Consider the following 24,376-nt stretch of genomic DNA (forward strand, 5'->3'; position numbering starts at 1 on the left):
ATACAGGCTGGAGCGTGCTATTTTTCACTGTCTTTCATTTTTTCTTTTATTTGAGTCTTCTTGTACAAAATGACTAATATGGAAATGTTTTACATAATTGCACATGTGTAACATATATCTGATTATTTACCATCTCAAGGAGGGAAAAGGGGAGGAAGGGAAGAAGAGATAGAATATGGAACACAAAACTTTAAATAAAAATGTTAAAAATTCGAAGAAAAAAAAAAGAAAAATATTCCCTGATCCCCTCCAGTGGCTAATCCTCTTTCAATTTCCCCCATGTGATACTTAGTTGTGTACATATTATATTCCCTCAGTAGAATGTAAGCTCCTTGAGGGCAGGGACTGTTTCATTTTTTTGTCTCTGTATCTCCAGCTCCTGTCACAGTGCCCAGCACATTGTAGACATTTAATAAATAAATCTGTTGAATTGCACTGAATTGTTCGTGAGATCTTGGCTCACCAAAAAACATAAAATAAACTGGCAAGCAACTCTTGAAAGTGTTATCATCTAAGAGAAATCCTTGATTAAAAAAAGTCACAAATGTATAAGTAACTATCCCAAAGCAAATAGAAAACAATAACTAATAAATGAGATCAGAAAAAATATAAATAAAAACTCCACTTAGTAAATACCGTGAATGGAAGAGGTGATGAAATGCCCTTTGCATAGCTCTTTGTAGCCACCCTGGAATAAATCGTGAAAATACCTGAAACACAAAGAAAAGAGAAACAATAAGTGATATTCAAATAGCACAAGGTTTGTAAAGCATTTTACATGTTATCTGATTTAATCTTTGTACCAACCTAGTCTATCCTCATTTCACAGATAACCTCTCTATGCCTCAGTTTCCCTAAGTAACTTCCCCAGTCACAAAGCTAGTATACTTGAGAAATGGGATTTGAAACCAGATCTTTCTAATTTCCAAGTCAGCATTCTATCTACTATACCACAAAGCCTCTAAAAGGAACCCCAGAATTTAGTCTCAAATGAATGATATTTTTATATAAGAGAGCTTCTCATTGGTAGATTCTCTGATTTACAGGTTGGAATAAAGTATCCTACTTTCATCTCCCTTTGCAGCTACAAATTTTTTTAATAGTATTTTGGAGAAACAAATCCATTTATAAAGGTGAAGAGTGGGTGTGCTGCATGCTACAAAATTATGCTGACTAAATTCAACAAACATTTATTAAGAATCTCTGTGGACCAACTGCTTTTCTTTTGTTTTGTTGAGGAAGTAGTATTTGACTGGGCAGCTGGACAGTCCCAGCAGCTGGAGAGTACTGGACAGTATGGACACATTAACCAGAGGCTCCCTTTTGTCTGTCTACGCTCAGGCAGCGGGGTTACCACTACCGGTAGCCCTGTCCTGACTCACCTCTTCTCAGGACTTCCTCCCTAGCCCCAGCTACTGAGAAGGCTCCATGGCAGGCCCAACCCTCCCAAAAAACAATTTAATATTCATTAAAAACCACTATAGAGGTTTGAGAAGTGAAGAAATCAGAAGCAAGAGAGAACCTCTGAAATAAGCACATGTAGAAAATTTCTGGTCTTCTAAATGGTCACAAGAAGTCTAGCATAATGAAAATTCAAGTTGAGTTAAAAAAAAAAGACAGAAAGCTTATACACCATTAATATAATGAACTTCAGAACAATTATTAAAGTTCTCTGCTTCAATGTTTGGGAGCCTGAAAACATCTGGACCCTTACAGTTTTCTTCGATACCACCATTATGAATAAGTCATAGAGACTGGAAGAGTTTGTGGTACAACTAGGGGATCTGGAAAGGCTTCCTGGAGTTAGCAGCACCTTCAAGTTAGCCTTGAAGAAAGCTAGGGATGCTAGGAAGCAAAGGCGAGGGGCCAGTGGGTTGCGGACATGTAGAATGGTTTGTGCAAAGACAGAGAGACAGGAGATAGAAAGTCAAGTTTAAAGAACAGCATGTAGATTAGTTTGGTGGAAACCTGGAGTGTATAAAAGGGAGAAAGGTGAATTACATCTAGATTACCTCTTCAGACAAGTTAGAGACAAACTATGAAGTTTTAAAAACTTCAAACTGGACAGCGTGCATTTTGTCCTAGGCATTACAAAGTCACAGAAGATTCTTGAGTGGGAGAGCAAAATGGTCAGACCCATGCTAGGAAGATGTGTTTGTCTGCTGAGCAGAGAGTAGTTGGAGAGGAGGTAGACTTGAGGCACAGAGACCAGTTAGGAAGCTACTGTAGGTGAGAGGTGATTTAGAGCCAGAAGGAAGATGTTGGCTGTATGAGTGGAGAGAGGAGGATGTATATGAGAACTGTTGGGGAAGTAGGAAAAGTGAGGCCCATAGAAATCAAGTGACTTGCCCAGGGTCACACAGCTAGTAAGTTTGCAGAGGAAGAAGTCAAACCCAGCTTTCTCTGTCTGAATTAAAAATAATTTCTATTATATCATGTTGCCTCTACTTAGTTCTGATCCACAAGAATATGACTCAATTTTGCATCACGGAAGGATTTCCAGAGAAAAGAAATCAAGAAAATGACAGATTCTGTTACCTGCTCTCATCTCCATCTATTGAAAATGGAGGTATATGAAGGTTATTTTTATTCATCAATGATAGCTGATGAACTCTTTATTAGCCTCCTCAGTTCCATTTATCTTTTAAGACCCACATACTGTTTTTGTTCATCTTTTTTATGAAAAGCTTCCTTGCTCTCTACTATTCCGAGCTGTATCTCCTTTTGTCTTTCCAAAGGCATCTCTATTTTTACCTAACTTTCCAAGAATAGACTCACTGAATTTCTTCTACACGTGCTTGCCATTTTGGGGCCATGCCTTTCCCTACTTCTTTTCCATTTTCAATTTACTGGTTCCCGTCAGTTGATCCTTCCAGAATTTGATGCTAGTACTGTAGACTCATTCAAGTAACAATTCCTTACAGAAGAGAACAAAAAACAAGCAAACTAGCAAAACAACACAAAGCAAAAATAGAGATAAAAGAAATTAAGTCCTTAAATTCATTTAAGCTGTGCCTTATTTGGGAGTTGGGGTACTGATAGCAGGTACAGTACTCATACATTCGACAGTTCTTCAAATATTTAACAAGTTGTCAAATGAATGATACGAATACATTTCTAAACTTAGCTGAGTAGAAATAAAAGAGACTGGTTGGAATTTATATTGCAGTATGTTTTACTGCTGGTTTCCTATGGCTCTCTACCATATTGGGGTAAACAGCACAACCAGAAGCGCATTCTTCCTATATTCTGGTGGAGGATAAATATTCTACTACTGAGTTATCCATAGCTTCTCTCATCTAGTGACATCTGATACTGCCATCTTTCTGCGTGTTATATGTTATGTCCTGGTTATAGAGGCAGCTAGGTGGCTCAGTAGACAGAGCATTGTGCTTGAAGGCACTGAATTAAAATCTGGCCTCAGTCACTTACTAGCTGGTGTGACCCTGGGCAAGTCACTTAACCTCTTGTCTGTCTCAGTTTCCCCAACTATAAAATGGGAATAATAATAGCATTTATCTCCTAAGGTTGTTGTGAGGATCAAATGAGACAATTGTAAAGCACTTAGCACAATGCCTGGCAAATAGTAGGCAGTTAATAAATGCTTGTTCCTTTCCCCTTATAGCCTAGCTGGTTCATTTGGTTAGAGAATGGTGCTGATGACTTATGGATTCAATTCATATGTAGGCAGTCAGTTTTACATGAATAAAAACTGTTTTGGCTGCAAACTATACTCTTACTCCAGGTACTGTTTTAATAGTCAGTTAATCATAATTGTGCAGGGAGGACCAAATACAAACCTAGCATCACAACTGAAATTAAATAAGAAACCTGAACTGTGTATAAGAGGTGTGTTTGGTAAAACTACAGAAGAATAGTGTTTTTTACACAGCTACTGTGAAGTGAAATGCATCATGGCATTAAAAAAAAAAGAAAAGCACAAGCCTAAAAAGTCTCCATTTTGCTAGTGTAGTCTTAACATGTTGGGAAGATGTGACATTACATGTAAACAGCTCAAAATGCACATCCTAGTAAAGACTGGTTGACATTATCTCTGACAAAAGGTACAACATTTATTCCAAAACTGCTTGGTTCCTGTTTTAACTGTGACCTCTAAATTAAATTAAAAGTATTTTTCCTCTTCAGGTCTTGGTGAAGAGTAAACCCATACCAGATATGTTCAATTCTACTTTTTTTTAACTTTGGTTCAAGGGCATGGAATGAAACAGAGAGCACAGAGACTGGGTTTTATTTCTCAATTAAACAATGATATGCTACATAACCACTTACAAGTTACTCAATCAATTAAGTCAGGAGTTATAAACATGTCCTTTCCCTAACATAGAAAGTTTCATAGAATGGGATTTTCTCTGAGATAAAAAGGTACAGCATTCATAAACAAATTTATAATCTAGCCTGGCTATCAGCTTAGGCTTGACAAGTCACAAGTAACAGAACCCAGGGTGAGCTTCTGTTTGCAGCAAGTTTAATTTTTTTTTTTCCACTGTTTGAGAAGATGAAGAGAACCTCCTGGTGTTCATTTTTTGTCATACCAGCTCTCATACTGTTCATGGGTTTAATTGTGTGTCACTCTCACATATACATACATACATACATACATACATGTATGTGTGTGTACATAAAATTTGACTTGACTTATTCTGAGGAGCAATGTTAGAGGACATCTGGGAAAACTGACTGAAGACAGAGCCAGAGGAGTCATTGTCTAATACTATTTCCTTAAGTCTATGAGACTCTGATTTTTTTGGGGGGGGAAGATATTCAATTATATTAAAGTAATGAAAAAACAAGTATGTGGTATTTCAATCTATAACTAACTTTACAGAATACATACATTCCATATACTGATATTTATGAAATTGTAGAAATAGAATCTCTTTAGCCTTAGAGAAAAACTAGTCAGATTAATAACAACCATTTAATAAATACATTAGAAAATATGGTTCTCCCCACAATGTCTGTTTCATCTATTACCTGTGATCCATCTGTAAGGATTTCTCCTGCCAAGGTATGGGTCCTTTTGGAATATACGCAGAGCAGTAAAACACTAGTCAGAACACACACCAAGTAAATCAGGAAAAGAACTAAAAAATCCATCTTGAGTGCTACAACAAAATAAAGACAAATGTGTCAGTATTTCTTACTGAAGTATTTACCAACCTTTTGCATGCTGAGACACAAGTAATTCAAATTATTCCTCATGACTATATTTCTTCAGTTCTTTAGGATGGCTTTCTCTTTTTTTTTGTTTTGTTTTTATGGACACAGTCTTCACATCATTGAGCATCTAAATTCTCCTCCTTCCAGTCACCCCAAAGAAACTTTGAAATCTATGTGAGGCATATATAACCTATATCAAATTGCTTACCATCTTAGGGAGGTGGGGAAATGGGGGAGGAAGAAAATTTGGAACTCAAAAAATTTTTTTAAATGAATGTACACATAATGAGGAAAAATAAAATAGTATTTAAAGGAAAGAAAGAAAGAAACAAGGAAATATATGTGAGGAAATGCCTTTAGGGAACAAGGTTATCACACCATTGGTTGGTAGTCTTCCTTCCCCTCCCAATTTAAAAATAGAATGAAACTTTTAAAGTAAATAGCTCCTCTTCCTTGCTTATTATAAAATATCTTAAACAGAAATAATTAGCAAAAGGTAGAAAGTAATACACATTATAGGAAGTTCCAGAAGGATACTTAATACTCAAGAGTTATCAGAACAAAAATAACCAAGGGAGAATGATCTAACTTCAGACCATAAAACTAGCCAATTTGAACTATGAACTAATCATCTAAGATGGTGGTCTCCCATAGGAACCAGCAATTTGAACACAAAGCAACCCCATATGACACAATGGAATTGAGGGCTTTGAGAAGAACCCTAAACTGGGACCTTAGCCATTCCAGAAACTCCCACCATTTCCCAGTGTTAGGGTCTTACTCCTTTTTGCCCATTCTGTGGCTTAGTCAACAAAATTACTGTATTTCACCACATAAATGTCGCATATTTTATGACAAATTTTTGCCAAAGTGGGCTTGACCATTATGTGAAGATTTTTTTTTAAAAAGTGCCAGTATTACTTGTCTTTTAGTTTCTGCTAGTCTTGTACCAACTTTTCACTCACTGAAAACTGTCTTTCCATAGCTCCGTTTCCATGCTGTTCAGTGAACACAATCACTTTCAGCTTGAAGTTCACAGAATAGTTTTTATATTTACCCATAATCCAAAAGAAATCTTCACATGTTCATGTATGGCTGGTAGACAAATTGTACAGTTCAGCTAGCTCAGGAAGATGCAAGTTTTACCATATAACAACTTCCTCATGGCAGCTTCACCTGCCCCCCTGCTCTCCTTGCACCTACAGCTCTTCATTGGGTTGAGTGACAATACCGTTAGTACTGACGGGGGAATGGGCCCAAGCCGAGACTTTTGCTCCTTGTCCCAAAAAGAATTTGGGTCCCATTTGTCTACGGGCCCAAGAAAACCCTTAAACTTTCTTTGACTTCACTCTGGTCTCTAACGGTTGCCTGAGGCTATACTCCACTCAACTGGCCTTTCCTTATCTCTTATTCTTATTCTGATGGACTGGCTCTCCCAAACTCCCTTTGAAACCCTAATGAAGCTTAGTCTTTGATCCTAGTGTATTTCCCACCTTGGATCTTATCCAGATCCCATTCAACCTCTTCCTTCCAGTTCCCTTCATAGTCTATTCTTGGCAAACTCCTAGACACTCCCATTCTCCCTAAACTCCTCCCGCAGTCACCCAGATCCTCTTCCCAGCCCCTCCTCTCAATACCCCAAAATTACTTGGCTATATATACGATTCACCCTGGACCCATTTTAAAAGCTGAGATTTCCTCATGCCCGCTCGTCCTTACGGCCATCACTAATGCTCACATTCCTTAAGAGTCTGGCCTGTATGGCCCATCTCTAATAAAACCTTGTCTTTGACTGAAATAAGATTTGGGTCGAATTCATTCGGGCAGGACCCACTATATCATGATTTTGGGGTCCCGCTGGGAAATGGTGGGAGTTTCTGGAATGGCTAAGGTCCCAGTTTAGGGTTCTTCTCAAAGCCCTCAATTCCATTGTGTCATATATGGGGTTGCTTTGTGTTCAAATTGCTAGTTCCTATGGGAGATCACCATCTTAGAGGATTAGTTTATAGTTCAAATTGACTACACCAAATCAGTACTGCAGCACTCTAAACAAAACTACACAAGTCAGCTTTTGGAAATATACTGACAATGTGGGTTTGCTGAGAATTCTAGGCTTAAGAATTCTAGGCTCACAATGCAAGAGACATAAATGCATATCCACATGCCACTGGTGAATACATTGCTGCTCTGTTTACCTTTTAAGGGGCACGATGAACAGAATTATACCATGTGACAATTACTCGATGATAGGTTACAAACCAATTTTTGGACTGAAAAAAAAAACCCCTCAAAAACAAACAAAAAAAAGAAAAAAAACCCCTCAAAAACAAAAAATCAACCACCCAAACAAAAAAAAAAAAAAACCAAACCAAAAACCAGGGTGGGCCAATTATGTGGTGGCAACGATTGTTCAGTGAAATATGGTATTAAGCACTTACTCTATACATGGCACTATGTCTACCCTAGGTAAGATAGGACATGTATAAAACATATGTACAAATAAGTATAATACAACCTATGTTGTATAGTGTTATAAGGGAAAACACTATGTATAGTGTTATAAGGGAAAAGGAGAGATCCAGACAGAACTGTGGGAAAATTGAGCTTAATCTTCACAAACACAACATTAGTAAATAGCAATTCACTAACAAAGAATTTAAATTGTTTAGTTTAAAACATAATTGTATTAGGAAATTAAGCTACTTTTGATCATTATGATTCTGGGCTAGAACGACCTTGATTCTATTAAGGCCTAGAGTAAGATGAGGACGAACTACAATATTTGTGTAGGCTATACTAACTGACCTAAATGAAGCCTGGAAAAGTAAAAACAAATGGAAAAAGAGTATGGATACTTTTCTGAGCCTGAAAAAGATTCAGTGGGAGGTTATGACCAAACAGGAGGCACACTGTCTAGGTGTTAGCGGAGGAAGGAGATAAATTGACAACCCCTCATGAGCCAACCAGAAGTAAAAAGTAGAGATTCTTGGGGAAAATTTTGGCAGAAAGAAGCATTTCCAGAGCTAACTGAAGAGGTTCTTTGTGTGGAGGATTAATTTCAAACAGGTGCAAATTACCCAGAGGCTTTGTGATCCTAACAAGATTGAAAGAGCTGTAATAATGGCAGTTGCTCCAGTGTTTTTATTTCAAAAGCCTAATACTAGAAAACTAGGTAGACCCTGGGGGTAATTAGTGCCAATTATTGAGGATCAGCAACCAGAGAAGATGCCTGAAAAAGAGGAAAGAGAGGAAACAGTTTCTCTTCTGAGGGGGTTTCTAAAAGAGTAGATAAGCAAAATGTGGTAGGTAAGGTTTACTTAAATTGCTTTTTAATTTTATTTTTTATTCTGAACTTAAACACCAAAAAAGTATTTCCATGTTCACAGCAGAACACAAAAATTGGAGAACATATGAATTTGTAAGTCTCCATTTCATACTGCTTGCCTTTTTTGAAAAAATATATAATAAATTCTATAAATTACTTTCAAAACTGTCCTGCTTATCTGTGCTTTCTTATGAAGTGCCTTCTGATCTCATTTGTGTTTTTTAATAATGTTTCAATGGCATTCTTTTTCTTTTACATTACTACTGCTAATGATTCCCATCCCCAATTAAAAACAGAGGGGGAAAAAAGACCAATAACAAATAAGCATAATTAAAAACAAATCTACACAGTAGACACATCCAAGAATATATCTCTTTCTGGAGCCTGAGTCCCTCGCCTCTCTGTCATGGAGGGGGCAACCTGCTTCATCATGGGTCCTCTGGAGACACAGTTGATAATTGCTTTTAAAAGTCTTTTAGAGTTGTTTTTCTTTACAATGTTATTATCGTATAGAGTATTCTTCTGATCATACTCTTTTCTCTGAATAAATTCATACTTTTAATATTTTCTACATTCATCTTTTATCCTTTCTAATGCTACAATAGCCCATTGTATTCACATGCCACAATTGTTCAGCCATTTCCCAACTGAGGGGAACCCTTCCCCTTAGATTCCAGTTCTTTCCTTCTTTTTCCCTTTTAATCTCCCCCCCCCACCCCTACTTGTTTCCCTGTGGAGCTAGATGTATTTCCACACCAAAATATATGTGTATTCAACTCTCTTCTATCCATTTCAGACAAAAGATTCATCACCTGGTCCCACCACCCCTTTCCACGTTTGTATACTCTTCTCACAGATGCCAGTTATAACAGCAAGTTCCACCCCATTCTTCCTTTTTTTCTACATTAATGTATTTCTTTTACCCTCCCTTTTTTCCTCTCTTAAAACACACAGAACAGAATCCCTGACCCACCCTGCCTCCCAGGTCCACTGTTTTCTCTTATTTAAATTATTAGAGCTTGGTCAGACATAGAAGACACCAAGGGCATCCACTGCATCCTAGGTCATCACCAGTAGTCTTGACTTTTGTCTTGCCACTGGACTTCAACGACTCTGGAAGAGACTGAGGCTAACAATTTTGTGCAACTCAGCCTCACTTAAATCCAATTCATTTGCAAGTCAAGACATCACTCTTCGATATCATTGGTCCTCTTCGAAGGAAGGATCCCCAATACCCTTCAGAGATATTAAGGTTCTAAAAAGACACTTGTTTCTTCTCCCTCTGAGTGTATGTTAACACATCATCAAACAGTACCTTCCAGTAGTTCAAACTGCCTTTTTTAGGTTTCTCTTAACTCTTACGTTGTAATTCAAAGATCCTACTCAGCTCAGTTCTTTTCAACCAAAAAGCTTGAAAAGTTATTCCATTAAAGATCCATTCTGCCCCCCCACCCTCAGCTTTGCAGGTGAACTATGCTTGGCTGTAAGTCTTGATATTTTGCCTTCTGGAACACTGTACTTCCAAATCTCCTTTTGTTGAGTAAAAGGCAACAGGTCTTCTTTGTGACGACTGGTACTTGAACTGCTTCTTTCTAGATGATGTCTAGAGATTTAGGGGTGCTGGGACCCTGAGATCATGACAACGGACCCTGCTTGAATGAATTCAACCCAAATCTTTCAGCCAGAGAAACAAGTTTATTAGAGATAAACCATACAGGCCAGTTGACACCCCTAAAGACAAGCAAGCATAAGAAAGTCACAGCGTTTAAATGAGGGCCAAGGTGGATCTTATAAACACTCCAGTAATTTTGAGTGACCAGAGGAGGGGCTGGAAAGAAGGTCTAGGTGATTTAGGGAGAATTCTGATTGGAACGTGTGAGAGATTGAATAGACAATGGAGATAGATAGATTGAACAGATAATGAAGGGAACTGGAAGGAAGAGGATCAAAGGTGGGACTAGGGCTATCAAAGAAAGATAAAGAGAGTCGATAAGGAAAAGCCAGAGTGGAATATAGCCTCAGGTAACCGTCTGAGATCAGAGTGAGGTCAAAAAGTTTAAGGGTTTTCTAGGGCCTCTACACAAATGGGAGCCAAATTCCTTTTGGGGCAAGGGGCAAAGGTCTCGGTTTGGGCCCATACCACATCATAGATGCCTTTATTTTTTTGAATGTAGGGGCTCTGAATTTTTGCTCTGTTCCCAGGACTTTTCCTTTTGGGGTTTCTTTCAGGAGGTGATTGGTGCATCCTTTCTATCTTCATTTTGCCCTCAGGTTCTAACAGATCTAAGCAGCTTTAATTTATGATTTCTTGAAATAAAATGTCCAGGCATTTTTAAAAAAAAATCATCACGGTTTTCAGGAAATCCAATGATTCTTCTATTTTTTCCAAATTTTTTATTTTGTCTTATTTTTTTTTCCTGTTCCATAGAGTCAATAATTTCTGTTCAGTCTTTAGTCTAGTTTTTAAAGAGTTCATTATTTGGGTAAATTTTACTGTGTTTTATTCCAAACTATTTATTCTCCTTCTAATTATTTCCTCCAAAACTTTTTTTTTTTAAATCTCTTGCTTCATTTATTTTAGGTATTTATGTAGTCCATGTAGAAAATCCATTTTTTCTTTGAATCTTTGTCCTTATTGGGTTACTCTCTATTTTGGATGCGTGGACAATTTTGGATACTATGTGTATATATATAAAACACTATGAGTGTATATGTATAAATATATATATATATATTTAGAGAGAGTGAGAGATTTTATAGTGGTAAGAGCCTTTTCCAGTTTACTTATCTCTCTAGCCTTAGTTCCGGAACTGGGGCATTATGCCAGGGCCAAATTTCTGGGGTGACTGGCTCTGCTTGGTCTTGCCCTTGGTCACCTAGACTCCTGCCCTGACCTTAACATCCTAGGTTTGGTGCCCTTTGGACTACTGAGGTACAGAATACTAGGTCTTCAAAGCTCTCTGTGGTATCTCAAGACAGTGCTGGAAACCTTGGAATTGTGGGGTGTCCCAGTCTGAAGGCTACTATGTGTGCACTAGTCACTGCTACTCTTTGTGACTTCTGAGGTCCACCACTGCAGGTTTCTGATTACCCTAGAGCTTTCTTGTGAGAGCTCTTCACCACTGCTGCTTGTGAATACACAGCAATTCAGGTTACACGTTTCTCTGCTCATAATGGCTTGTTTGAGTTTTTGGCGATAATCTTCTTGCTTCCACTCAGGCAGCCATCTTAGCCAGAAATAGTGTTTCTTAGATTTTAGTAAAGCATTTGATAAAGTCTCGTGGTATTTTTGTGCAAAAGATGGAGAGATGTACACCAGCCAATACAATTAGGTGGATTCTAAACTGGTTGAATGTCAAGGCTCAAAAAGCAGTCATTAATGGACAAGTGTCCCCTCTTGAGCTCTCTAATGGAATGCCCCAGGGACCTGTGGTTAGTTAGTCAGGTGCTATTTAACATTTTTATTAATGACTTAAAGGTACAGATAGAATGTTTTCTGAATTTAGAGATAATTTCCTTAGTTATTAGAGCTCTTATTTCCTTTTTTATTTTTTGGTGAAGCAATTAGGGTTAAGTGACTTGCCCTGGGTCACACAACTAGTAAGTGTCAAGTGTCTAAGGCCGGTTTTGAACTCAGGTGCTCCTGACTCCAAGGCCCAAGCTCTATCCACTGTGCCACCTAGCTGTCCCTAGAGCTCTTATTTCAAATAACTGTTTATTTTGTATGTATCACATTTATTTATCTGTTGATATGTTGTATCCCTTCAGTAGAAAGTAAGCTCCTTGAGGGCAGCCATTGCCTCACTTTTCTAGGGTCTAGCACAGTAATTGACACATACAATACATTTAATTAATATTGCTGATTAAGGATATATAATATATTGGATGACAAAAGATTTAAAAAAATCACAACAGGTTAGAACATTAGGCCAAATCTGGTATGATGAAAATGAATAAGGATAATAAAGTTTTATACTTGGATTTTAAAAAAAAAAATCAACTTAACAAGTCTGAAATGTAGTATGTATGGCTGGAGAGGAAAAAGAACTGGAGATGACTAGTGTTATATGGCAGCCAGGAAGGTAAATGTCATCTCAGACTACACTAAGCCAGGCACACACTCGATCAACAAGCATTTATTAAGTACCTACTTGAATGATGATACACTATGCTAGTTGCTGTGGTACAAATACAAAAGTGCTCAGGGAGTTTACATTCAAACAAGGAGATACATCACAATTAGGGAATGCTACAGAGACAAAAAAGTTTTGATCTAGGTAGTTACAGGATTGTGTGTGAAGCCACAGGGCAATAGACTGTAGGACCTTCCTAGCAATGGTAGTACCAATCTGATTTTTTTCCAGAGAAATAGTTAGAAAGCAGAGGTTTAGAAGGGTGGGGAATTGCACACAGAGATGCAGGAGAGGAAGGCAGACATTCTCACCGAGCAGGCCCTAGTGTTCTTGTGGATGGCAGGCAGGGATGTGCCAGATAGATATAGTGGGTTAAGATCAATTTTCACTCACCCAGCAATCATCACAGCTCAGTCCCCAACCAAAGTCCCAAAGCTGAGCTGATTAATTCTCCCTGGGGTGGATGGGGGGGTGGGGGGTGGGGTGGAGAGGCTGGTCTCTGGAGGTCCCAATCTGATAGAGAAAAGAGAGTAGAAGTCAAGATGTTTACCTGGGTAGGCCCTGGTGGATGGCTAGATGAAATGTGAAATACTCTCTCGGGCCAACTATAGAATCTGAGAATGACGAAGTTATAGACCCACTGGATTCTACCCTAAGTTCACATTTGGAGTATCATAATTAAATGCAGGTGCTACATTTTATGGACATTGATAAGCTGGAGAATATCCAAAGAAGGGTAACCACAAGTGGTAAGGAGCTTCTAGTTCATGCCATTAGGACTGGTGGAAGGCACTGAGAATGATGAGTATGGAGAAGACTTCGGGAGACGTGACAGCTATCTTCAATATTGTACAGCTGTCACATAGAGAAAGGGATTCCAATTTTTTCTGCTTGGTCCCAGAAGGCAGAAGGGTGGAAGTTTCAGATACAAATCGACACTTTTACATCTGAATAAAAAATTCCTAATAATTAGAGCTATCCCAAAATGAAATGCTCTGATTGAAGAAAAAGTAGACTCCCACTCACTGATGATCTTCAAACACTGGACAATCATTTCTCAGATATGTTGTAGAGGGGATTTTTTTTCAGGCGATATTCATTAGATTGTGAGCTCCTTGGGGGCAGGGACTGTCTTTTGCCTCTTTTTGTATTCCCAGTGTTTAGCACAGTGCCTGGCACATAGTAGTCATAAAGTTTACCGAATAATGTAAGTTAAGACTAGAGCCACTGAGGTCCCTTCTAACTCTGAAATTTTTTTTCTTTTTTTTTCCCTTTTTTGGTGAGGCAGTTGGGGTTAAGTGACTTGCCCAGGGCCACATAGCTAATGTCAAGTGTCTGAGTATCTCTGAAATTCTTGAATTTGTAAACAAAGGGGATCTTCCAGTAAAGGATCAACAGTGTCAGAGTAGTAAAATAGAACTAGGTTCTAAGAGAACCTAGAATTCTTCCCCCTTGCTAATCCCCACCCAGGGTAGTATTATAAGTCCCATGTATAATGCAGGCCCCTGAAGTAAATGATAGCACTCAGGAGAGGAAAAGGAACTCCTCTGATTCTGTGAGTTTGGTGAAAATGCTTTCCTCTTGCTGAGGATCCATTCAATGTAGTACCCTAAGTCACAAAAACTGTGTAAATCCCTGAGTGAAAATAGGTCCAGTAGTAGAGTGGTCTCTATGTAGCCCTTTATCCTGCCAAAATGAACCACAAGCTAAAAATCGCCAATTTTGTTCTAATGACAGATTACAGATCTCCAAATCATGGCATCCTCCAAAAAATCTTACTACTAAATTCTGAATTGAACATTCATTTACCTGACCTTAATCTGCAACTCAAGCTGAGTTTGAATTACCTCCCTTTTTTTTTTTTTTTTTGGTCCATGATTTGGTCTATGATTTCATTCTTGTGGAGAAATTCCTTCCATTGATAAAGGTTAGCTATGACTTTCAGTCTCCTAAAGCTGTCAGGAGCATTAAGAAGCAAGGGCAAAATGATTTGCTTGTAGTCACACAGCTAGTATGTATGAGACAGAACTTAAACGCTAACTCCAAAGTCAATTATCTATCCACTATGTAACACTGCTTCTCACATACATGCTACAAGGTTATAAATAGTTAAGAGCTGTGAAACAGAAAGCCTCTCCTATCCCCCAGAAGTTAATGACTAGTGTGGGATTACTGAACAGGTACTTATATGAAAAAAGACCAGGTAACATAAGAGAAAAATAACAAAACAAATATATGGGGAATGAAAAGCTAAAGGAAGGACAATAGGAGGAACAGTATATAATAAGGAATGGAAAATCTGTTATAATCACCTAGAACTCACATTAGGAGGTATGGTAAATGGTCAACTGCATAATATGAATTAAGGGAAATAAGAAAATTTTGTCACATGTTGAAACAGTACTATGACATAACAGAAAAGGTGCTATGCTGGAGAAATCTATGTTCAAATCCCATTTAGTAACTGTTGTACTACCATAGGCAAGTCACTTAAACTCTGCGACTCAAGTTTCTTCAGATATAAAAACAGACCCAAGAAATATCTGAGAACTCTTGTAAGAAAACTGGTATAAGGACCAAAAGAGACTGTACAATAAAGTGCATAGTAAACATGAAAGAACTATATACATGCCAACACTGAGGCAGTATGGTGCAGTGGAAAGAGTACTGGATTTTGAACCATAAGAAACCTACCCTTGAATCCCACTTGACACTTACCAGCTGATCTGAGTCTCAAATTCCTCATTAGAAAAAAAGAAAAAATATTGTAGAGCTTACCCCAGAGGGCTGGTGAATCAAGTGAGATATGGCATGTAAAGAACTGCAAAAACCTTAAACTATCATAAAATATCACCTATATTTCAGGAATTTAATACAAGTAAACACTCAATCCTACAATTTTGTTGTAAGGAAAGCTCTTTGTAAGCCTTAAAGTACTAAAGGTATTTTTGATATCATTTACCCACAAATTCTCTGTCAGACAGTCTAGTCTCTAAACGAGTCATGAGAATTCTCACCACAGGTTATTGTTTCATTCTATACCTGCTGCCAGAAATGCCTTTCCTCTCCACTCCTAACCATTTTTCAAGAACCAGGTCAAATCACACCTTTCTGACTTCTTCCTGAACCAACTTTCTTCTCTGATCTAACACAGCATTTGTTATCATGTTTGATCTCCTTAACTAGTAAGTTCCTTGGGGGTAGGTTCTATATCTTAAACCTCCTTATATTCCAAATAGCACCTAGGATGGTGCTCAATTTTTATTAAGTTGGAGCCCAATAAACGTTGGTTGTGATTAAACATTCACAAGGAATACATGACCAAAACAAACTAAGACAGTGGGAGGAATGCTGTACTTGAAGCCAAGCATAATATATGGATATCTACACATAACTATAGAGATACACATATAAGATATAATAATCTTAACGTTGGTTAAAATCCTAGTTTTCATGTTTATTTGGTGTATGACCCTTGAAAGTTGCTTTATGTCTCTGAATATATATATTTTTATCAACCTTATCACTAGTTATATAAGGAAAATGTTTTATAAGATATAAAACACTACAAATATGCACTGCCAATCTATCAGATATTCTTTCAAAAATAAGTTTCGGTAAGGTGGAGAAAATATAAGGGAATGCCTGAAAGTGGACAGGGCGGATAAAAGTAAAAGGAAATCCAGGTCATAAAACAAATCTTACTTGAAAATTCTGCTTGGGGACAACCCTGTAACTTCAACTTGCAAAAGTATAATCAAAATGTGTTCTTCAGTTGTAGCTGTAATTATTTTTTAAGCTAAGCAATTCAGAAGTTGGAAATGGATATTAGGCAAAATTGGTGTAAAATAAAATAAAATAAGCAAGCTCATTAGGTAGACTCAGCATTGGTAGAAAAGATTAGATGATTCAGATAACTTCACTTAAAGTGAATATTTGGAAGTGGGAAAAATAAGATCATTAAAAATGTCGATCAATCAATAAGCATTTATTAAGACCTTACTATGTCAGATAGTCAAACCTTGCACTAAGGCCCTCTGACTCAGCATCTAGTGCTTTCCACTGCATCATGCTTGTCTCTCATATGTTCAGGTGCATGGTTCAACAAAAGATTTGGAAGGGACCTTGGAAGCCATATAATACAACTCATAATAAGAATCTCCTCCACAATAATCCCTGTAACTGATTCAATAAGGCAGATATTTTGTTTTTTCCATTATGTCACATAGATTTGTGCTGATCCACATTCTCTGTGACAAACTGGCTCACATTTTCAAGACACCTGGATGAGGCTCTAAATTTTACTGTATGCTGGAAAAAGTAGCAGGTCAACATGGGGATATAACCCATGAAACTAAGCTCAGTGCTCCAAGTTACATTTTGGTGATTAGGACCGACAATTTTCAATTCTATGGCCCAAATTTCTGTCACAAGCAGGAAAGAAGAATGTAGTGCTCAGATTGGATATGGCTAGGGAGCTAAGATTTATTTTGTTTTGTGGATGAAAGTATCCTATTCTTTCGTTGGGGTTTGAAATATAGAAATGGTATAGCATATGATTTAAGGAAGACAGGTAGACTATTTCATATGTGAGACAACATGGGCAAAGTACAGCCTCAGAAGCAGGCTAGCCTTAACAGAAAACAGCAAGCAAGGTAAGAGACTGGAAGCCAAATGTTAAGAGGCTAATAAAGTAATCATCTCTCATCATTTCAGGATTTCACATTTGTAGTTTTGGTTATTCACGGGTTGGTCACTGATAATCAAAAGGGAATTTCTGGACATCTGCAGCACACTGCAGAAAATTGCAGATGAAGCACATATTTGAAGAAAACTTTAGAAAGTCATAAATGTGTAAATACTATAAATTATTAATCTACTTTATCATTTGCTACCAAAAGTATACATACATAAATTTATTAAAAACAATTACATTTTGTTTAAAGTTTCAGTACGCTAAAGAACTATAGGCTACACACTCTTTTTGGAAACATTTCCTCTGTCTCTTGGGCATCCAGACTCAGTCACATGATTTTCTCCTGCAATGATAGTTGTAGCTTGTGCTTCTTATAGAAGGAAAATCCATGAAGCAGTTACTGCAGCTAACTGTTGCTGTGAAGACTGTACAGTGTGCAAGATACAATTCTCTTGCATGCAGAAAACTGCAACCTTTTTTAAGGAGCCAATATGTTGTTTTACTTCTGTGGTAATATGATCAGAATTATTAAAAATAAAGGTTTGGGGTAGGGCCTAGAGTTATAGTTTTTTACATTTGTTGGAGTCTTGTGCCTCTAACCCTTTCAAATGTCAAGGGATGCCTGTAATCTGTACTAATAAGGCTCTGGGTTAGCAGTACGAACTGGAAGAAATATTAAGGACAAGTAAATAGAACATGGTAAGCACGTATGATATATCAGAGTGCAAAAGAGGCAAACACAAGGAAGGAGCTTTGCACTGGTCAGACCACAAATGCAACGCTATCTAGTTCTGGGTGCCACATTTTGGGAAGGGCACCAGAGAGCATTCAAAGGAAGATAACCAAAACAGTAAGATACCTAGAGACCATGCTAAGCCTTGCGACTAAGACCCCTTTTCCCACCTTTTCTGTCTTTTACTACTCATAGTTCAGTTAAATCTACTTCAGGCAACTGCCTACTATGTATGCAGCACTAGGCTAGGCATCTGAAATACAAAGAAGTATAAAACATTGGTTTCCCACCCAAGAGAGACTACTTAAAGAGCTGTGGAAAAGGAAAAGATATAAAAATATAAATAATAAAAAGACAAGTATGCAAGAATAATGTCTAAAAACAACTTTATTGAATTTACTGTTATTTCCCTACTTTTTCTTTATTTTCTAATAGGTTTCTGTACGTTAGTCTGGGGACCTAAACACTATTTATAAGGTCTTAATTAAAACAATTCTAACTCAATCCAGTTACATATAAAGCCATTATATGTTGGAGGTTTCCTCTATTACCTAATATGTGGTATTTCTAAAAATTTACCAATTTGTTCTGTTATAAATTATTCTTTAAAAGAAAACCTTCATTCCATTATAAGAATAAAAGGAAGAAAATAGGTGTAGGCTATATTTTAACATTTATGATTTCTATACAGCAGTTATCATTCAATATTTATAAATAATTTGTCTAAAAAGAGTCTTTTACTTTCACAGGTACTCTATCATAACCATATTCAAAGTTTTCAAAGTAACTTTTTCAGTTTTTAAGTCACATTAACACCATATTCCAAAGACAATAGACAAAAGCATAAGGAAAAAAATCTGGTCCTACCACTGTCTAAACTGAGATTTTCTGTACTTCATTTTTTGGGCTTGATACAAATTTGCTGTTTTACACCAATCAGGATGAAAATATGGAATCTGGTTTGAGATGCTGAAATATTGATGCATATAGGAAGATACTGTTTGCAAGAATTTCTGTCCTGGGCTCTCTTCTCTTTTCCCTCTATATTTCATTCAGTGATCTTATTAGCTCTCAAGGACGCAATTACCATCTTTATGCTGACAATTCTCAAATCTCCTATCCTGCCCCAACCTCTCTGCTGATCTCCAGTTTTGAATTTTACAACTGCCTTTCAGACATCTTGAACTGGATGTCCTATAGACATCTTATACTCAACAAGTCCAGAACAGAATTTATCATCTTTCCCCCTAAACCTTCCATCTCCACACTCTACTCCTACCTTCCATATTACTGTAGAGAGCAACACTACTCTCCCAGTTCCTCAGGCTCATAACCTAGGAGTCATCCTGGACTCTTACCTCTCACTCTCCCATATCCAATCTATTGCCAAGGCCTGTTGATTTCACCTTTGCAACATTTCTCAAATTCTCCCCCTTCTGACACTGCCAACACTCTAGTTAAGACCCTCACTGCCTCACTCCTAGATTATTGCAACAGACTGCTGGTGGGCCTCAAGTCTCTTTCCACTCCAATTCATCCTCCATTTAGCCACTTAAGTGATTTTCCTAAAGCACAGGTCCAAATTTGTCCCACCCCCACTCAAAAAACTCTAGTGGCTCCCTGTCACCTCCAAGATCAAATACAAAATGCTCTGTCATTCAAAGACAATCATAACCTAGCCCCTTCCTATCTTTCCTGTCTTCTTATGCCTTCTCCCATCAAGTACACTGATCCACTAGACTCAATCTCTGCAGCATGAGAATTTTCTCTAGCTATTCCCCATACTCAGAATACTCTCCCTCAACTCTATCTACTGACTTCCTAGCTTCCTTTAAATTCCTTTACAATTCCATCTTTTACACAAAGCTTTTCCCAAACCCTCTTAATTCTAGTGCCTAACCTCTATTAATTATTTCCTACTTATCCTGTATATAATTTGCTTTCTCTGTATTTAGTTGCATGTTGTCTTTTCCATTAGATCGTAAACTCCTTGAAAGCAGGGACTGTCTTTTGCCTCTTTTTGTATCCTCTGAGCCGAGCTTATTCCCTTATCACCTGGAACACAGCAGGCAGTTAATAAACGCTTCTTGATCAACACTTGGTTCTTTATTTTTGAGAATCAATGTGGCATATAGGATAGACAGGTGACCTGGGAGTCAGGACAAGGTCAAGTTCTACCTCTGATAAATACTGGCTGCATAACCATAGGCTAGCCACTTAATCTCTTGGTGCCCTAGACAACTCTCTCAAACTAAGATGCAGAGATGCCAGCCTGTATTGGTTAAAGGGTTTTTTTCCCCTTCTAGGAGTTCTTGACACCAATGATATCAAAGGTCCTATCCCTATTTTTTTTTACTCCTGGGCCACTTTTTTGGGGGAGGGGAATGCTGAGTTTTACAGGCTCAAGAGCTTAAATTTGTGATTTTCTAATGTGATTTTTTCCACTACATTACTATGCCACAAACATGTTGGCATGCATATAGCACTTTCAGGTTTACCAAACACTTCAAAATATATTTTCTCATTTAATCCTCCCAACAGCCCTACTAAATAGGTAAGCAGGTATTTCATATATTCATTTGATAAATCATGGAACTGAGGTTCAGGAAATTCAAATGCCTTCTGCAAGGCTCAATCAACAACTTCAGCAAGGCCTCCTTTACCTGTATCTGCAAAAAAACAAAACAAAACCACCATTACCAGCTCCCCTAGGTACATAAGTAGTATTTAGAGCTGCATTTGTTTTCCAAGGCCTTTTGCAAAGCAAAACTCACATAGGTAATTAACTCTTAAAGAGATGAGTAACTGATTTTTATCTGGGAAAGTAGCTCACTCAAGAAAAACATGAGGATTGTGTTGAAATGTGCCAAGTAAATGCATTTCAAATGGTCTCTAATAACATTCAGCAAATACTCGTTTTCAATTAGCAGACTACAGAAAAGACACCGCTGGTATTTTCATGTCATTTCTGATTTGCTTTCTAAGGTTCTTCTTTAGCCTTAAGAACCCCAAACCTACAAAAGCTGCTTCTGGATAGTTCAATTTGAAAGTTTATAGAAAAAGGAAAGAGATCAAGTCTTGGGAACCATTAAGAAAGCAGGAATAGTAATGCTTTTCATAGGGGGTGTCTCAGGTGTCATTTCCAGGCCCTCAAGGGTATAAAATCAGACTACCTTTAGGGAAGTTCGGAGGGCCCTGTCAGTACAGGCCTTCCTAAGAGCAGGATGGGATAGCTAAATTTCCTCTGAGGGGAGAGTTAGGGCCACTTAGCCTAGAGAAGCTTCCTTCTACAATTCTGGCTCAAACCCGTATTTATTTTTACCTGGATTACTGAAATTGTCTCCGAACTCTAATTCTTGTATCTACTCTATGCCCTCTCAACACTGATATCTGCGTAAAAGACTTTTCTCCGACAAATTCATATTGTCCACATACTGTCCTGGTATAGTCAGTCACCCTCTAGCCAAAGGCTTCAGAGGCTTTCCACTGCTTACAAAAGAAACTCAATAGCCTAACTCTAACTTAACTTTCTGGCCTTTTCTCATACTCTTTTTCCTTTAATTATGTTCTAGCCAAATAAGCCTATTCTCATCCCACTGCTTCTGTTTTTTTTTTCTGCTGTTATAAGTTTTTTGTCAAAAGAATTTCTATTCTGAACTTAAATACCAAATAAAAAGCATTTCTGTATATGTAGTACAAACAGAAAAAGGACTGCATATGAAACTGCAGATTTCTATTATGTACACACCTTGCTTTTTTTTTAATTAAAAAGAACTTTCTTCAACAATCAATCATTTATTTTCTCTCCCACCCAACTCCTCCCCCCACCCCCGGGGGAAAAAAGAAAAACAAATCCTTAGTAACAAAATATGTAAATGACACAGCGAAACAAAACAAATCGCCACTTTGGCCATGTCCAAGTTCTGCCTCTTAGTCCATCACTTCCCTGTCTGGAAGTAGGCACCTGCTTTTCCTTTTAAATACATTTCGCCCTGCACCTTTCAAAGCTGTCCTGTGCTTCCTCCTGAGCCTGCTCCCATCCTGGTCCCTTCGCTGCTGCTGCCCCCCGGGCCCGGCACGGGCGGCTGTCTCTTCCCCCCGGTCCCTCTCCCCACGCTCTAAGCCCCTCCCTCGGGGGGTTAGCTCGTGGGCCACCTCCCCAGGCAGCTGCTCGACCCTCGTCAGGCCCCTTATCTGTCCGGCCTCTCTCCTTCCCTCCCTGGCTAGTCCCTCGCCTCCGAAGGAGGTCTCGAAGGCCTGGGCCGTCTGTCTCCGTCTCCGACTCCGACTCCCTCTCGGCATCCCCGGGCCCTGGCTAGCACGCACAGTACCTGGCTCGGAGGCGCTTGAGAAAAAGTTTGAGGAACTAAATTACGTCAGAAAATAAGCGGGGCTTTCAGTCAGGGCTCCGTCAGAGTCTGGGGGGAGGCCTGGAGTGGGGCAAACGAGGACGGTTACGAGGCCGCCGGAGGGGCCGACGCGCCGGGTGACCCTGGGCCAACCTTCATTACTCCAGCGAACACGGCAGACGAGGAGCGCGCGGGTGATTATGGGGGCGGAGTGGGAGGGGAGGGAGGGAAACGTTCCGTCACGGAGCATGTGCCATCAGCTCGCCGACCAATACGGGGCTAGTCTGGGGCTCCCGCGCGAGCTAGGACTCCGACTGGAGAAGATCTAACGAAGCGCGTGACCTCGGTTCTCTCACTGTACATGCGTGGCCAGGTTAGCGTCTTCTTCCTTGAGAGCTCCGGAATATAGCGGGGGAAAAGGGATAGATATGGAGCATGCCCGCGCAGAAGAGACGGAAGCAGGGCGCAGGCCAGCAGAGGAGGGAATCAGGTAGGGACGGGTCTTAGCTGGACCTTCACAGGTACTTCCGGGTCGGCCTGGGTTCCACCGACTGAAAAGCGGGCCACCGCTTCAGGGGAAGCCAGTCGATGATCGAAAGGCTCCATTGTTGAGAATCATGAGCCTGTTTAAGAGATCGCCGAGTGCAGTGCTTGAGGATCGACCTGATTGCTCCTCAGTATCTCACGAGTCTTTCTTAAGGAAATCTGCAGGACGAGGTAGTTTTACTGAGCCTCAGTTTCCTCATCTGAAAAATGGAGATCCTAATGCATACACGACCTACGACACTTTGTAAAGTCTAAAGACCTACAGAAATGCGAACGTTTGTCATCACCTTAGTAAGAACACTTAATATCCAAACCTGTTGATGATGAAGACGACAAGAAGGAGAATCCAATTTACCCGAGGCGTGCAAGCTTCTAGTATTGCTTGTCTCAGCCTGGGATGACCTAGTAGTCCCGAGAAGCTTGGAATCATATTATCAGTGCTGGGAGAAGTCGTAGGGATCATTTGGTTCAACCCCCCTATTTTACAGGTGAGGAAATCGAGGCCCAAGTGGCATGCTGAGCCACAAAATTTGTGGTAGAGGGTAGAGGTAGAGTCTTAGGGTTTTATACTGTCTTGATTGTAACTGTAACATCAAGGATGAAATGGTATCACAAATTAGCCTTGACCTTTAGGTCACATCATTTAAGAATTTATTAAATGCCAACTCTGTGCAAATACTACAGGTTCAAAGAAAGAAAAAAAAAACTAAACAGCCCCTGCGCTTAAGGAGCTTATATTCTACTAGGAAACAACCCAGACACTAAGTAAATACAAAACGTAAGGACAAAGACTACACCTGTGATTTCATTGTTAGAGAGAACTCCCAGATGAAGAAACTCCCTCTACCAATGTAAGCCAGTGCCTTCTCTGCAATTTACAATCTTAGAGAGTTGTCTAACACACTGAGGGGTCGAGTGATTTGCTCAGGGTCCTGCAAGCACTAGGTATTAGAAGCAGAATGCCTCTCTCCCAAGCCACTGATACTAGGTGCTGCCTCTCTTGAAATAGAAAACATATACAAAGTAAATTCAAAGTAATTAGGGGGGAAAGTACACTTACAGTAGGGGATCAGGAAAGACCTTTAAGAGGTGATACTTGGGAGGATTTTAAAGTCAGAAGTGAGGAAGGAAAGTATGAATAACAGCCTCTATGCAGAGAAGAGAGAAATAGATGTTTGAAGGAACAGAAGGTAGGCTAGTTTGGCTAGAACCTAAAGTGTAATGTATATCACTGTAAGGTTTGCAGAGTATTTTACATGTAACTCACAACATCTACAAAAATAGATGCTATTATAATCTCAGATTTACAGAGGAGGAAATTGAGGCTGAGCGAGATTAAATCATGGCCAGAGTCACACAGCTATTATGTATCAACCAGAATTTGATCTCCTGTCTTTCTGACTCCAAGTCTGA

The 24,376-nt window shown here is 38.9% G+C and overlaps 1 protein-coding gene across 3 annotated transcripts in view; it reads right to left on the reverse strand.

The window, feature by feature from the left end:
• ZDHHC4 (zinc finger DHHC-type containing 4) overlaps positions 1 to 22,985 on the reverse strand; it is a 47,297-nt gene extending 24,312 nt beyond the window's left edge. Inside the window, exons 1-4 of one of the 3 annotated variants that reach the window (XM_027859751.1) lie at positions 22,400 to 22,984; positions 13,033 to 13,152; positions 4,996 to 5,126; positions 637 to 710 (exon numbers count right to left, since the gene is read on the reverse strand). In XM_027859751.1, the coding sequence (XP_027715552.1) occupies positions 637 to 710; positions 4,996 to 5,118 (197 nt within the window). In that variant the 5' untranslated portion in view covers positions 5,119 to 5,126; positions 13,033 to 13,152; positions 22,400 to 22,984. Of the gene's footprint in view, positions 1 to 636; positions 711 to 2,778; positions 2,908 to 4,995; positions 5,127 to 13,032; positions 13,153 to 22,399 lie in introns of those variants that run through there. The other 2 variants (XM_027859754.1, XM_027859755.1) reach the window with 2 other exon arrangements.
• Positions 22,986 to 24,376: the final 1,391 nt, after the last annotated feature.

Source organism: Vombatus ursinus, unplaced genomic scaffold (genome assembly GCF_900497805.2).
Source record: "Vombatus ursinus unplaced genomic scaffold, bare-nosed wombat genome assembly UNPS02014171.1, whole genome shotgun sequence".
Classification (NCBI taxonomy): Eukaryota; Metazoa; Chordata; class Mammalia; order Diprotodontia; family Vombatidae; genus Vombatus; species Vombatus ursinus.